The sequence below is a fragment of the Parasteatoda tepidariorum genome, chromosome X1 (genome assembly GCF_043381705.1).
Source record: "Parasteatoda tepidariorum isolate YZ-2023 chromosome X1, CAS_Ptep_4.0, whole genome shotgun sequence".
Lineage (NCBI taxonomy): Eukaryota > Metazoa > Arthropoda > Arachnida > Araneae > Theridiidae > Parasteatoda > Parasteatoda tepidariorum.
Genome location: NC_092214.1, coordinates 41007085 through 41024443, shown reverse-complemented (window position 1 = coordinate 41024443; position 17359 = coordinate 41007085). Strand labels below are relative to the sequence as shown.

Here is a 17359-nt window from a genome sequence, read left to right as displayed (position 1 = left end):
CAATATAAAAAACAAAGTAAAACAACCTCAATAACTTTTGATCCAATGATCAGATGTTCATGTGCTAAAACCTAATCTTAATAATTCGAGGCTAAACTTAAAGTTTGCTAATTAATTAGAACTGACACTATTTCAAATTAAGACCTCTCCTACTTAAACTATTGGGACCATATTTTCCAGATTGCAGTTATTCCTCATTTCTTGAAGGCATGCTAATTCAGAGAAGTGATTTTTTTTGTGTCTGATTCCATCTGCACAACTAGTGTATTTAGTGCACTACTAGTGTACAACTAGTGCACTACTAGTGTAACTAGTGTATTTAAGGTTAAACCTTTGAACCTATAAGATTAAGTCCTACCACATGAAAATCCGAACAATAAATCAAAAGTTATTTAAAGTGTTCATTTTTTTTTATTTTTCGCTCTGTGCAATGGCTCATAATAGCCAAATGCCATTGAAAAATTTTGAACTATTGGTCATACATTCGTGTTCTAAAAAATGATTAAGCTTTTTGAAATATTAAGGAAGTTAAGCTTGGCACATTACTCAAACTTTCGAATCGAAATGTTTTAAAAAGTATCATATTCTGAAATTTTAATAATTTAAATTAGTAAACATTGCTTTTAAAATAAAGATAACTTATACAAAAGTCCGAATTAAAAGAAATTATCATTTTATTACTTTTAAATGTAAAAATTTCAAGCAAACAAAACTTATGAATAATGTAAATCTATTTGGCCTCCATGTATAAAGTTTGGCAATTCAACTACTGTAATTTCAGTTGTGAATAAAGACATTTATAAGGAATGATGGGTAATATTCTGTTTCAGAAAAGCATTAGATTAACGAAAAATAATATCTGGAAAGAAAAATTATTCTTCCCTTTTGCTTTACCAGCATTTCAAGATTATTTATCAGTTTTCTTTTTGTCTTCTCTTTCTCATCTTTAAGTAAACCTCTACATCAATTACACACAAATTTTTTACTGCATAAAATTGCATTTAAAACTTCAGGAATTATATTTTTTTAAACAATTCTAGTAAATAAATCAGTTGTAGTTATTTTGACCAGGAATATGAAAACGCTTTTACCCATTTATTTTTTTTTTCTTCAAAATAATTTAAAGTAGTGATTTATTGTTTGTTTCAAAAAACTAAATTTGCCTGATTATAAAAGGAAAAGGTCATAGAATTAAAATACGTTAAATTTATGTGTAGTTAATGGCTTCAATTCCATTAATTTTCCTGGAGCTCGTTTTATAATTCTGTAAGCTTTATTTTTGTTAGGTTGAATTAATGCTACACGATTAAATCCAAGTAGGGTTATTGAATAATTAATTATATAAAAACTTTTATCAACTAGTATGTTCTGCTTCGTTTTTTTAATAAAGTATTATATTTCTTCGGACTATATGACTCTTCAATTAAGCATTTTTTATATCTAAAATCACCAATATGTTTTATTGAGTTTGTGAGTTTTATCGCGTTTAAAAAAATAATATGATTATTTACTTTGATGTTTTAATGTTTCAAGTAACATGATTTTAAATATATAGTGTTTTTGAAACATTATATGTTTATACAATTTTATGGATGCAAGTAGATAAATATCGATTAAAACATCATGATCAATCAATAATTAAACTATCATGTCCATACAACTTGTAAAATGCGATAAAATATCTTAAAAAAATAAGACGGGAACATCTTCCTTTTCTTTTTTCTTGCAATTTAAACTTATATACTTTTTTTAAAAAAATCTTCGAGTAATAATATTTTACGATAAATCAATACGAATTTTAAGATACGATTTTGCCATCTCATTTACTCATATCAAAACTGCGAAAAATTATGAAATTTAAAACTAAAAAATTATATAAAAAATTTCAAATTTTTAAAAATCAAAATCAAAATTTAAAAATGTAATAATCTCTCAAATTTAAAAAATGCTAAGAAAAAGCTTTAAATGGCAATTTTTTCTAGTTATGCTAAGTTAAAACATTTATGGTATTAAGATTGATTTAAAAAAAGAAATTCATTTAGCCAATTATCTCAAATTTATATGATTAAGACCATTGTTCTGATGGGATTTTTAAAATTTCACTACTTAAAAAACTGGCAATTAACTTAAATCTCTGCACTTATGAATTGCCGAATTTATAAATTTTGTTTTGATAACTACAAATAAACTAGATGAAAAATTTTGAAATTTAAGAGCGCTACACGCACGCACACAAAAATAACTTCGCTATGCTAATATTTCATCTTGACCCCGTCAACCCTTACACTTACTATTTATTTTATTTATTTTGTATTTCTGAAAATATTATGAGATTGCCGCACAAGTCACACAGGCGGGAAATAGCTTCTTATCGATATTTAAAAATTAATGATGTTGATAGGAAGTATGCTTCCTATAGCTTTCCTATAAAGGGTGGAAATAGAATTCATTATATACTTTTATTATGTATATAAAGAAGGTCGTTTTCCTATTTCGATTTTTAAAAAGGAATTCTGTTGCTGATACTATATAATTAATCTTTACAGTTAATCAAGCACTTCTTCTTTGTAATTTATGTAAGAAAAATCTGTAATGTTGCGAGTTTGAATTTATTTTTATTAAAATCTTACGAAATGTGCTTAATGCGTGTTTTTTAATGCATCTCGTCCACTTAAATATTCTCGAATGTTCAGAAAAAGTGTAGTTAAAAATCAGTAATTTTTTAGCTAATAATTGAATTTAGCATTGCTATTCGCGTTAAAAGAAAAATTGTTTCCTAATTACTTTTAATTATGAAATTATTATTTTTTTAGAATACATACCACCTCCAGAAAGCACTCCATCTATAAAAGGTTGCGGTGGAACAGAAACTGGAGTTGGGGGTACTATAGTTTCTCCTGGCTATCCGCATTCTTTTCCTAAAGACGTAGACTGCGTTTGGTTGATTCGAGTAGATTATAATAAGCACATATATATCCGTATATTGGAACTTCAGTTATATGGAAGTATAGGTAAGAGAAAACTGCTTCATAACATTCACGTATATGTACTTAAAAGTACCTCATTATGTTTCTGCATTTCTTTACTTAGCTAACTGTGCTGATGCTGAGCTTTCTATCTATGATGGATATTCTAGTTTTACTGTTAATCCCGAAATAATGAAGAAATTTTGTGGAGATCTAAAATATTACAAAAATGTTGAAGAGCGAACTCAAATGTCCAAGCGTAATAGACTTTTAATAAGGTAATATTTCACTTTTAATAATTTTTTTAAAAAATTGTCTTAACTTTTATAACGCACTTTTGCTCCTTTAGCCAATATTTTAAACAACGTAGTCATAAATAAGTTACTACATAATTTGAGGGATATTAATCATGAGGTTTCAATTGAACGCAGATAAATATTATCTTATCTAAATTTTTTTAACGCACTATTTTATTTTATTTTATTTTATAACCGTCGTTGAACCACCGACCCAATATTGAGTTTACGACTACCAATGCTCAACTTCAGAGCCTTGTAATTTTGAACCGAATCCAGAAGACAAGGGAACTTTTGGATCAAGTATTGGGAGAAATTGCCTTCTTGGAGGACTTTTTTGATGGAACTTACCCGGATTTGAGCAAAATGTAGAGGAAAACCACGAAAACCGCGGTTAGCAATATTGTTTCTATTGTTCTATTGGCAAAGTAATTCTAACTCATGATCTGCCTACCATTGAGGATATTTTATGTCAGCACTGTGGTCAGTGCAATCCGGGTCTGGAATTCATATTAACAAGCAATCTCGGGACCAAAATTCGAACCCGGGTCACCTCATTGAGAGGCAAGTGCTCTATTCCCTGAGCCAACTTGACGCATCATTGTAAGACACATTATACCTCTTCACTCCAAATTGGAATATAGAGCTTCTATCGTAACTCTCCATCTCACTCTATTTGGAGCCAGATATTTTACCTCTCTCCATATCTTTCTATAGTTTTCGATTCACTTATAATTCAATTCACCCTCACCAAGTATTTTTAGGTTTTCCTCTTCTCAGTTGCCCTGAGGGTTCGAATCAAAAACTTGTTTTACTTCAAATATTTCAGATTTACGTCGAACATAACCAATCCATTTCCGTTTACGTTTTTAAGTTTCGAGTTCAATTGGTTTCTGTTTTGCTTTTCTAAGGATTTTTGCTTTTCAAATTTCATAGAACCATTTGAAACGTATGATTCTTCTTAAACTGTTTGTAAAAAATACTTGAATTTTTTCACGTTATTTTCATTTTAGTGCCATGTCTCAAATCTTTAGAGTAGGACAGATTTAACATTAGTATTGAATATTCTAAATTTTGTTGCATTTGTTATGTTTTTGTTTTGTCAGAACTTTGTTTAACCTATTTATAGCATAATTTCATCGTTAATTATACTAAGATACATAAAACAGTTTAAAATCTCTAGTTAGCCATAATAGTTTGGTACCATTCAATTTGTTGAAACAAGGTGCATGATACATAGGCTTGATATATTGATTCTACGAAATGTAAATTGATCAATTACTGATGCTCATAGACCAGACATAAAAATACGTTTGAGCGTATAAGCATGGATGACTATTTCCTGATTCAATTAATTTTCAATAGCAAGGCAACTTTATATTTGAATGGCAACATAAATAAAAATGAAATTGAAATTTCTTTACCAAAAAATACGAGGTAAAGGTGTTACTGGCAAAAGAAGTATGGTCAAAACTACCAGAATAAGGTAAAATTTACCGTGTTTCCGGCTCTATGGGAGTACCAACATGCTCAGTAGTTTTTACCGAAACGCTATGGTAAAATTAACTGGTAAAATTAACTATTATATTATATTGATTATGGTAAAATTAACTGTAAAATATGATTTTATGATGTTTTATAAAATTTGGTAAATATGGTAAAATTTAGTAATTTTATCATAATAACTTAGAGCATGGCATAAAAGCCGTTTATTTTGTTAAATTTACTTTCAGTTTTTGTGTTTGTTACTAAATGTGTGGTAATAAGAATTACAATTCTTAAAACCAGAATTTCCGGTAAACTGTTTCAATATGAACGAATAAACTACCAAGTAAATAGTTTAAATACCGTATATCTTGGTTTTATTAACCAGAATTTTTTTTTTTTTACCAGAAGTACCATTTCTGTACAGTACTGTAATTTCACCAGAATTCTTTTCTCCGTGTACTTAATGATGCATATTTAAAGGAATATTACATTAGTTTCTACTTTACTTCGCTGTAATGAGAGCCATGAATGTTTTTATTAATGCACAGAGAATGCATAGCTAGTTTGTGGAAATAAAATGCATTAAGTAGAAATAATTAAAAAAAATAATAAATAAATAAATAATAATATGATTTATATTTTATTGCATTATTAATTCTTCCGTGTCTAAATTAAAATACAGATTTTCTACTTCTTAACATAAGTCACGTATAGAATTGTTCTTTTTTTAAATTAAACAATTAAGCATTTATTCAATTGTTTTAATCAAATAAATAAATCTAAGAACTTAAAATGCAGACACGAAAAAAAGACACAACAGCATAATAATGTTTATTTTTCAATTTTATATTTTTTGCTAAATACATGGTAAAAAGAGCTATAATTTTAAAAACCAGAATTTCCGGAGCCAGAGTTACCATACGAATAAACAAAATTACCAAATTGATGGTTTAAATACCGTATAATTTTGTTTTATTAACCAGAATTACGTTTTTTTTTACCAGAAATGTTGTTATCATATTGTACTGTAATTTTATCAGAATTTTTTTCGCTGTGTGAAACCGTTTTTAAAAAAAGCAAGTATTTCGCTTCAGCAAATTGATTAACCCAAGCTACAAAAGTATGTTAAGCTTAAAGTAAAATGCTCAAACTTAAAATAAAATGCTATTAATCTGTTGACCAAATTCCTTACAATTAATCATTTACAAAACCAATTTTATTATTTTGAAATTAAAATTTCAAGTACTATAAATTCACCAGCCTATTTGTGCCCCCCCCCCTTGCATCTCATTTTCAATTCCATATATTAAGACTCTCCAAGCTGTGATAAAAATGAAAGTTTGTCCTTTTTGCAACACAATATTTTTTAAAAATATTTAAAATCGTAACATAAACGAACAAAAATGCTTTTCTGCTCTTGATAATATCAACTGATATCATTCCCTCCCTTTTCTGAAATAGTGATTTTTATAATCTTATGTAAATCATTGCATTTATTATTAAATAGATACGAAAATAATTTTCGTATCTATTTAAGTTCTGTTTATCTGATATAATCGGGGATAAATTAATTCTAATAATATTTTAAAAAATAAAAGTTATCATGCAAACATAAAAATTTTGCAATTTCTGCATCTTATGCATTAATTATGCATTTCCATACATAATTTTTTTAAGATCTAAAGGTTTTATTAACTAAATAAGTATAAACGATAATTTGGTTCTTAACTCTGAGAATTTTCAATTTGATTGTTGGCGTTTAAATCAGCGTGTGTTTGTTTTGTTTTGCTAAATAAAGTGTCATTGATTTACTTTTTTTTTCATTTATATGAATAAGCATTTTTGGAATTAAACTCACTCAGGCTTAATTTATATTTTTCTGATAATATTTCGTTTATTGAAAAGTCAGTAAAAAGTATTTTAATAACTCTTCAGAAAAGTTAGTTTTTAATAATCCTTTGAAAATTCAAAACTTTCCTCCCGGATCACTTTCTAATTTTCAAAATTACTTTTGCTTGTTTCTTAACTTTCTTTTGAAAGAAATATCATATTTCTTTCCTCTTTTGAACTAATTTATTTTATTTTTATTGACGTTCATGATATTTTTGATCTATTATCTTTTGGCTCAAGAAAAGATTATAATTCTACTTTTCTTTTTTATTTCTTACTTCCATATTTTCTTTGATATAATATTCTTTATTTAATTTTACTTTTTCTGTAAATCTCTTTACAAGGAATTCAGGCTACCAACAGAAAATAGAACCAAAGCTTTCTTTAAGTTTTTTAAATAAAAAATCGTTTATACGGCAGCGGAGACCCGTTGTTATAAATATCTCATTAATATTTTTTCGGAATGTAATTTGCTTAACACTGCAAAAAGAAATGCATGAGAACAAAACTATAAATAATTTTTTTTTAAATCAAGATATATATTGTTTAAACGTATGTGTAATAATCTTACGCGTGTACACGTATCTTATTGTTTTTAAATTGAATTTGTTCTTAATTTTTGTTTAATTTTATTTTCCTACTTTGATTGGATTATACGTAGTACATTCATTTCGGAATGTAAATAATTTGCAATGTAAATTTTTTCGCATTGTCAACTTTCGCTCTCAATGTAAACTTTTTTCAAATTAACTAGAAACAAACACGCAACTAGATCTCATATTTAGATTGCCATAGAATTTTAGTTCAGAAGTTTCATTCTAACTTTAACAAGGAATTTGTTCTCATATGCTATTGTGAGACCTTTTGTCTCTTGGTTCGTTTTTAAAGACTCCTCAATAAGGATGACTAAGGATTATTTCAATTTTAGCTTATTTATTACTAAATTCTTGATTATAGAATTATTTACAAAATGATACATGAATTTGAGAATATAATATTCCGGAGCGCTGCTGCTCCCTTCTCTCTCATTCTTTCTCTAGCATAGTTCAACTCGAAACTCAACTCTTCTGCGTTCAAAGCTAATCTCTCCTCTAAAAAAATCCTCTTTCCCATAAGCAACAGTCCTTTGCTCCACCCCCAATGTAGGGGACGACACCTCCAGTGTCCTTCACCCTCTGACCCTCAGGTCAAGGGGTCAATCAAATGCGTGGGAGAGGAATCAGGATCCTGACAGCTATTTTTACTAAAATGGCTCAAAACCTCTACAAGCAAAGGAGGGAGTTTTCATGATTTAACCTATCTCTGCAGTTAAGGTGTTTTTGAACCCAGCTCATAACTCTGCAGAATCTTTTTCTGAATAGATACCATTTTTTCATTAAGTCCACTTCAATGTCTTTAAACACTTTCTGTGAATGTATATTCTGAAAAGTATCAGCGTTAAAAGTTAAAATGTCGAAATATTATGAAATAGGTGTATTATCAATACAGTCTTCCTTCAGTTTTAGCACATATTTACCCCATTATAAAATTATTATTGAACTAAATTATGCTCAATTATTAATTTTGAGTTCGATTATAGTTTTTGTTCAATTATGAGTTCAATTATGAAATTACGGACTCTTAATGGTTTAAATTAATTGAGCATTACTATAATGTTCCAATGTTTTTATTTTTTTATCACTATATCTTCACTGAATCAAGTTCAAAAATTGATTAGTATTTACATTATTTAATTGATATCCTTTGGAAGTATTTAAATTTACAATTAAAAAACCTTCTTTTAAATACAGTCAAAAATTCTAGAAGAATTTTCGAAGCCAAGTTGCTATTTTTATTTTTTTTATTTTGGTAGAGAATTGGAGAGAAATGAAATATAAATCTAGCCCAATTTGGTAATATCTTGAGCATATTAATAAGCACCATCTTTATCGAACGAACTTCAAATTAATTATCTGCTGATATCTAACCATTTCACTTTGTCGACAATAGGAATTGTGGAAAATCTTCGATCAATAATAATTCAGTGGAGAAAGATTATAACAATTTGATTCATTTTGATTTCGTGGAATTAGTGATTCCCTCTAAAGTCACAGTAGTTTAAAGTCTGTAGACATGTTTGAAATTAATGGAAGTTTGAAATTCCGAAACAGAGGTTTAGAATATTTTGTGATGTGGTTCGAGAAACATTAATGATGTTTGACGACATAAATGCTACTCATACCTTATGTGGCGAATAATTTAGGCACGTTATTGAGCATGTTAGGCTTCGGGTATATGTTGGATATTCTCATACAATAATTTAAACGGTGCAGTAGCTTATACAATCATTATATTGGATTCTCTCAATAAATAGTGAGGCAGTACCTAAGTAAACAGAAACTATGTTATTTAAAAAAAAATGGAAACAGACCCGAAACGTGATTGCTGGTGTGTTTAAAAAAATCGTGTTTTTTACTCTCTAGGCGGAAAACAACGATGAAAAAATAGCAACCGGATAGCTGTTAAAAAATTATTCTGTTTCTGAAAACGACGCATAAATGTAGAAACAATAGAGAATTGTCACTCTTTGTTGATTTTTGGGAACTATGGAGTTTAAATGGTAGTATTTTATTTACGCCACAATAGGCTATTGTCGAGGGTCTCGGGAGCATCACTGAGGATAATCCAAAGACATGGGCATCACAGTTTTGAAACTTTGCTAAAAGGTGGCTCCCGCGCTTTAGTAGCCCAACGTCCTGTGCGTGAAGTCGAACACTTTACTGTGGAACTGACCGATACCATGCACCTTTAGTCCCTTTGCAGGCTGATCAAAGTGGTCACCCATCCACTCACTGGCAGTAATGCATGATTTCGGTGTTGTCCTGGAAACCGTGTCTTGCTATCAGTCCGCTATGAGACAGCTGTCAAGGCATTTATTCAGTTTCTGAAAGCAGCGTTTAGTGGAGGGAACAATCGCAGGATGTCACTCTTTGTTGCTTTCCAGGAGCTATGGAATTTGAGTCAGTGTTCAGAGGTTTGGGGAAACGCTAAAAAAAAATTCATAATGGTAATTAAATTCAAACTTCCAGATGAATTTTTTCGCAAGGTCTTTCTTTTTCACGGCAGTGCTAACCACTGACACAGTCAAAAACTTCAGCTGAAATTCAAGGAGGAACTCTTGAGTTATCCCCTTCATAATCCAGATTCGATCTGTCCCTTGTATCTTCCAATTCGATGAGCTCAAGCAAGCATTGGGGTGGCATCGTTTTCTAAGGGACTATACAGTCAAGATATGTGTATTCGACTTATCAAAACAGTAGCCAATGTTTTTTACGAGAAATAAATAATGAGAAACTTTAAATAAATTTCATGACATGACTTTTTACGCGTTGTTATTAGAAGCCTCTTCTATGTGCTTTAACTTCTTCTTAGTCTTGTATGCACAGTGCGCAAAATATTAAATCTCGAGTAATCAAAATTTAAATATACGACTTTTTAAAAAATTTTATTACTCAGAAACTATTTAACCGATTTCTTTCAAATTTTATATTTTACCATATAAACAGCAATATTTAAAATTGTGTGGAACTTTGCTTGCTTTATAATTCAGTGTTCTTATTATCATTGAATAAAATAATAAGTAATTATTTCTTCCATGAAAGTATCTTCGGATAAACGAATTTTATAAATGGATGCAAAAATGTTTTGATTCACAAAAAGTTCCCGAGATAGGGAGAAAAACGCAGAAAGTAAAATTAACATTTATGGGGCCAAATTTTTTATCGATCTCTGACCAAACTATTAAGAGCATGTTTTCCAGATTCCCAATAATTTGATAAGGTAAAAAGGTACACTACCCTACAATAATGGAAGATACACTTCCATTCCGGTTTTTGATATTTTCTAAAATTTCTCAAGAAGTATTTAAAGTTTCATTTTATAGCTTTAGAAATGGTCAGTTCATACGATTTTTCATTACTTAGCAATAAGATTTAAAGCTTTCAGAGGTTTGGGAGACCGACAATAAATTATGAAAGAAAACAAGTAAAAACAAGGAATCTGAGAAATAAGCCACAAACAGATTTCGATTCATTAAGATTGAGTCTCAGTGAAAATCCAATCATTAGATTAAAAGTTACTCAGGTTGTTCTATTTCTTCTTTGCACACTATTCGTATAAATCATTCAAATAAACCCAATGAGATTTTTTCGCACCACGTCATACACATTTCTTTCTTTTTCAAAAGAAAATGTTTCAGCTTTAGATCCATAATTAACTTTTTTTATCTTACAGATTTAAAACAAAAGTATCATCTGATCAAAAAGGAAACTTTGAAAAAGTCATGGGGTTTAAATTAATTTGGACGGCTGTTAGCTTTGAATTTCTTGGTAAGTAAAATTTTCATTAAATAATAATTTCTGTAGATTATATCTTTATTTATAGATTAGGCTTTAACTATTTAGAGCAATTGCATATTATGATACATTTTTCGCTGCATGATTTTCTTCTCATACTACATTCAATTTCATAGTTTAATAATATTTCAAGACATAACATCATTCTTATTTGTTGTAACAAAATTTGAAACTTTTAATATAAAAGGAATGTTTTTTAATTATTTTTCGTGTAACTCTTTCGTGCGTTTCGTGCCGCTTATGATTTGTACAAAGGACTTAATTTCTGACATAACTTTAAAAAATCGGAACTGTCTCAAAGTAAAACTTTCAACTGCTGCTGCTAGAGGGTGTAGATTTAAGAAGGAATTATTATTAAAATTATCTCTATGAAAAAGTAAGGCAATTGGGACTTCTTAGATGCGACTTGTTAAAATTTTATTTTTATTAAATTTGTACAAGAATGCTGATTCGAAATATTTTTAATATATCAAAGCCAGTTGCATATCTTAATAATATAATATTATTCTATTTTATACTTATAGTTTAGAATCTTTACATTGAGATAAATTTTCAAACCTTTGTTACAGAATTAATTTCCTGACTATTTTTAGATAGATTTTTAGTGTAATATTTTGCTGTTTCTAGATTCTAAGAAAATAGTTTGTTTATAAGGTAATTAAGTTAATTATTATCTTTAATAAGTCATTTATAAGAAACATTTTAAGTTAAGTACTATTATTGTATTAAGTTGTCATAAAATATATTGAAACTCATTTATGAAAATGCAATAAAAGCTTCAACAACATGAAATAAGTTTTATTAAATCTCTAAAAAAGTAAATACTTTTTGCTATCCTGCAATCTTTTTTCGTTGAATTAATTTTAAGTATACAATAAAAAATTTTGATGTATAGTTGCTACCATTTTTTGGTGCTGAGGTAAACTAAACACATTTTTAAGCACAAAACTGTAATTATCGTGCAAAAATTATATAAAATTGACAAAATAATAATTTTTTGTAAGAATTAGTGCGATTATGTTACAAAAAGTATGATTATTTTTTAAATGAAATGTTTTTGCTATGAAGTCATTTAACTGATTTGAATGGGACTGAAAATATTTGATGACAGCAATCAAACAAACAAACAAACAAACAAATGAATAAATAAAACTCTAACAGAGAAAATAAAAAAAATGTGACTGCATGCACAATAAAAAATTTTAGTTTTACTAAACACCAAAAATAGCAGCAACCATACACCGAAATATTTTACTGCGTAGTTTTACTAATTATTGTTCTGAATGTTTTGTTTGATATTGCTATAAGTATTAGGATTCTATATTTTCTGACAAAAATCATAATTAAATTTTCTTAAACGATAACAAATATTTTTCTTTTATGATACAGAGAAATGTGAGCAGCACATCTGCCGAGATAGCCATTATTGCTTAAATTCAGCAACTACAATTTGTAATGTGATGCCTCAGTATTGTATCGATCAGTCCCTAGTGTGTGACGGTCTACCAAATTGCAGTGAAGACGACTATAGTGATGAAGAAAGATGTAAGTTTTATATATATATATATATNATATATATACGTGGTCATATAATTTAAATTTATTCTTTATGAGGTTAATTCTCTCGTGTGGGGGTAAAATAGGCATATTTGGAGGGGTTTTTTCAACAGGACAAAGCAATAAGTCAAAATTCTGAAAAAGGTTCTTTCTTATACGAATAATTAACTGTAAAAGTTAATGTTTTCTAAGTGATTAAAAAAAAATGGTGGGTGTATGGCTTTTTTTCGATGGAGCCTTTCTTTCACGAAAGAGCTGTAATTCTTAAGTTTTAGTGAAAATCAAAACTATTCCTCAATTATATATGCTTATACCTACAGAGGTAAATAGAAATTTTTTGGTCAAACCAATTTTATGAAAAAGAGCGTATTTAGAAAAAAGAATCAAAATTCCCAAACAAAATCTCCAGGAACTACGCTTAAAAAAAAACTATGTTATAAAACGAAAACATCCTATGTAATTCTGTAAATAATGTAATTTTGAACATACAATTTAAATATAAAATCAATCTGTGAAGATTTGAACCCGGCTAACTTTAAAAATGTAGTTTTGAAGCTTTTTCGATCACTTTTGAAGTTTTTTGAGACTATAAATATGAAGAAAAAAAATAAGTTTTAATATTTCATAATTAATCATTTCCACATTAACTTGAGTTAATCGTCTGCAGTAATTTGCATATTTAATCCATTATTGCCCAAGTTGCAGTTTTAATAATGTTCCAGTATTGATAATAAGTGTCGTTAAATGATCTAAAAAACTTTCTATACGTTTTATTTTTTTTACTTTAATTGAGAAAATCGATACATCCGTAAATTTTGAAGATCAAATGCAAAATATCAAAATTAAATGAATTTTTGAATTTTGTGAGATTGAAAGGAAAAAAATGTTCCTACAATTGTGTTTACTAAAATATTTTTTTGAATGAGAATTAATCAGTTAATAAATGTTTTACAAACTAAACCTTTTTTCTCACCATTTTGATGAACTATTTTCGCGCTAGGGAGATAAAAAAGGCTTTATTACGAGCATGCAACGTTTGTAACGTTATGTCATTGATAAAATGAACGGGTTTGGGATAATATTTAGTTACGCCTCTCTTTTAGGAACGTAACATTCTTACGTCAAACTGTTCCTTAATACTGTTTCCAGATACATATTTTTCAAATCTATAGAAATCACACTCAACAATAGCACAATACACAAAAACATGACGGTTATATTACCTGCGCGTATATTGCGGTGCTTTTCACCAAAAACTCTTTTAATACTCTTCCAGACTGGACTACTGAACTTTTCATTGTACTGTATCAAAGCTGATAATTAAAGAAATGTAGACTTAATTTAACTCATACATGAAATACAATATAGATAAAATTATCTCATACATGCTTCAAAAGAAGAAATCCTCCTCTCTAATGTTGTCTTTTCAAAACCGTCAATGAAATTGTTATCGTGGGCACTAATAAGGTAAAGTGCGTTGCTCGAACCACAAAAAATTAAATAGTTCGTTAGAATTCAATCATTTCATTAACAGTTATTTAGGCAAATTCTTTTCTCTCATTCTCTTTTGCTAACTCTACGTTAGCAACAGGTAATAGCGGCATTTACAAAACTTATAGGCATGGTATCAGAAACCCTCTACGGCAGAGGGCGCTGCAGATTATTACAGTATTTACAGATTATTTTTCATCTAAATGTTATCTTTTAAAAACAAACAAACAAATGTGGAGGAATTTCTAAAACTCCCTTTAAAAATATCTCTCAATTTGTTTCTAGTTGAAATCAAAAAGTTGAATAGATAGAATTACACCGCCAAGAGCAAGAAATAAAGAATTTTTCTTCTCTCTCTTATACGTGATTACAGGGTTTTTACAGGAATTTATTCCATTTTTTTAGTATAGTTGTATAAAATTCAACTTAAATTTAAACAATATGATATTTTTATGCATAATTGCACATTGTGAATCATATATATGTTAGATTAAGCTGAATTTTTACAATAATAATCTCGGTCAGACTGCGTCGAGGTTGCAGACAAATTTGGATTTGTGAAGATATACTGAAAAAAATTCCAGCTCAAATTACGGTAAAAAAGTACTTGCACTTCGTGAGCATCATCCGTAAAACTCATTTTACTGTAACATTTATTTTTACCAAAAAGTATTAAACTATATAATTATTAAACTGTATAATGTGTAAGTATCATTTATTTAATTACACTGATTCCGTGATTTTACGTGAATTATTATTGTAAAAATTACAGTCTAAGAATTTTTTATACCGTAACATGTTCCGATAAAAATGAATTTTACGGTAAAAAATACCGGCACCCTGCATGCCGATACTTTATGCCATAATTTCTTCTGGAATTTTTACAGTGTAGTTTTGCAGTTACCGAGAAATTCTGCTACCAAAACTTAAAAGTAAAAAATTTTTTTTTCTGCATTGAATTTTATATTTTGTATTTTATTTTGCAGGCCATCTACACTTAGTTGCAGGTTGTGGTGGAATCATAGCTTTTTTATTAGCCATTGCATGTACATTTTACTATATATATCGTAAAAGAAGACAGCGTAATGAAAGAGAAGCTTTAGCAATGCAACTTCGTCAACTGGAACACAGTCCAAACACTTTAGTAAGAAGTTCGCAATACGTATCCCAATCCAGCGACTGCAGTATTCATGGTCATCTGGCTGAGTTGTCTGATGATTCATACAATATATGTTACAAGGGATATCCAACTGTTGTTTAGAAAATCATAAATATTTGTCAAAGGGACCAAGAAAGATATAGAAAAAGAAAATATCATGCCAACCATTTCTAAAACCAAGCTTTTTAATCTGAATTTTCTGAAAAACTTTTTTTCACAAAATGGTTGATTGTTCCAAATATTTTATACTACTCTATAGGTCAGAATATCTTATTATAGAGGCATTTGGAAATTTTCCAAATAGAAATATTTTATACGACATACAATTATTTTCAACAATATAAAAGCGCACTGCCAGTCTCTCCTTTGATGAATAAGAGATTATTTGATAATTACTTAACCCTCTTTAGAAGAATTTTTAATTCATGGTCAACATCACAAATACTAGTACTGAGATAATATATTTATACTTAGTCCATTAATGCCAAAACCACATCTTACCAATGATATTTTACTTGCTTAATCTAACAGTATATGCTATTGGGTTATCTAGGAAAATGGCTAAAATATCGGGCAAAACGATTTTTTGTTTAATCCCTTAATAGGTAAAGCTATTCCAGTGTTGGAAAAAATAAGCATATTTTGTAAATTTCTTTCAGCAAGACAGTAAAATAAATCTTAATTCTAAAACAAATTTCTTTGTAATCTATAAAAATCAATTTTTCTAAAGCAATATAAAATAAAATAGCAATCGTACAGTATTTCTACAATATATGACCTTTCTTTATGAAGAGCAAGCGACAGAACTAATAGTACATGCAAATTTTTCAGTTTTGAAATTTTGGCACTTGTGATGAAAAATAAAATTTATTTTGATTTCATATACAAATAGCTACAGAAGACACTATAAGATTTCTTATTATACCAAATTTTGCTGAAATGGTGATTTTTTAAGAAAAAAAATCAAAATCTCCCGAACTTGAAAAATGTTGCCTCGAAAAATTTTTTCTTTTCACTGTAAATTGTGAGGCGCTGTGCAAAAATTTCAAATTCTAGTTAAAAATTTTTTTCTGTTGGGAAAATCAATTTAAGGTAAAAAGCATCTTTTTAAATAAAAAAATTATTTCTCCATAGTTATAGAGGGCTTTTACCTAGAAAATAAAGAACGCAAATAGTAACAAAAAATATTTTATGAAATTCCAAAAAAAATTACGTGTTGAGCCTATATAGAGAATTAACTAATTAAGCTAACTTACAAGAAAATTACTATTGCACCTGATTCAAAAATAAATTGATACTGCCATTTTTAAACAAAAAATAATTTTTTAAAGCATTGACATTGAAATGTAATTTCTATGAAATTATTGTGCATTTTTAGTATCGTCCTTAAAAAGAGACGCTTTGCATTTAATGGATTAACATAGTGTTTCTCAGCACACACGGCATATAAATGCTTGTTAAAAAGTCACCTGATGTTGGGAATAAGCACTGATATCTATTTGGTTTTTATAATATACGCCTCATTACGATTTTAAAGACAAGAGAGTTAAATAAATTGAAAACTGCCCTGCTTGTTACTGTTTACTAAATACTAGGATGATGAAAGAAAGTAAATTTAAAAAATATTTCATAATTTTTATAGCAGCACTTTTCTTTTTGACTTTTAGCATTAACACAATTTTTAATGATGCACTTTTTTAGTATCTATATTTATTCATCATAGATTCATTAAATTAAAAAAAAACATTCAAGGAAAGCCCGCCTTTTTCGAGCACATTAGATGCTTAAGTATATATTTTTAACACAGATAATTTTTTGTTGCTATTGATGCACTTGTTATTATTTGTTTAGTGATTAATAAAATATAAGTTTCAGCTGTGTTTTCTTTTCTTGAAAATTTTATTAAAGGATGTACCATCAAAGGAATATGAATATCTTAAATTCTTAGTTTTTTTTTCATACGCGTTTCTTAATAAATATCTATATATTATACCCTTAACCCCCCCCACCCAAAAAAAACACGTACACTTGTTTAATATCATGAGTCCCCGTCAGTACCCGTCAGTACACTCACTTATATATTCTTTGAGTGCACAGAAGTGCTTTCGGATGATGTGG

The 17359-nt window shown here is 28.5% G+C and overlaps 1 protein-coding gene across 1 annotated transcript in view; it reads left to right on the top strand.

Moving 5' to 3' along the window:
* The window catches only part of LOC107439185 (tolloid-like protein 2), a 100809-nt gene extending 83694 nt beyond the window's left edge, over nt 1–17115 (top strand). The window contains exons 6-10 of the mRNA XM_071187656.1: nt 2814–3011; nt 3091–3244; nt 10913–11007; nt 12424–12579; nt 15069–17115. Of these exons, the coding sequence (XP_071043757.1) occupies nt 2814–3011; nt 3091–3244; nt 10913–11007; nt 12424–12579; nt 15069–15343 (878 nt within the window). The 3' untranslated portion in view covers nt 15344–17115. The remainder of the gene's footprint in view (nt 1–2813; nt 3012–3090; nt 3245–10912; nt 11008–12423; nt 12580–15068) is intronic.
* The last annotated feature ends 244 nt before the right edge of the window (nt 17116–17359 follow it).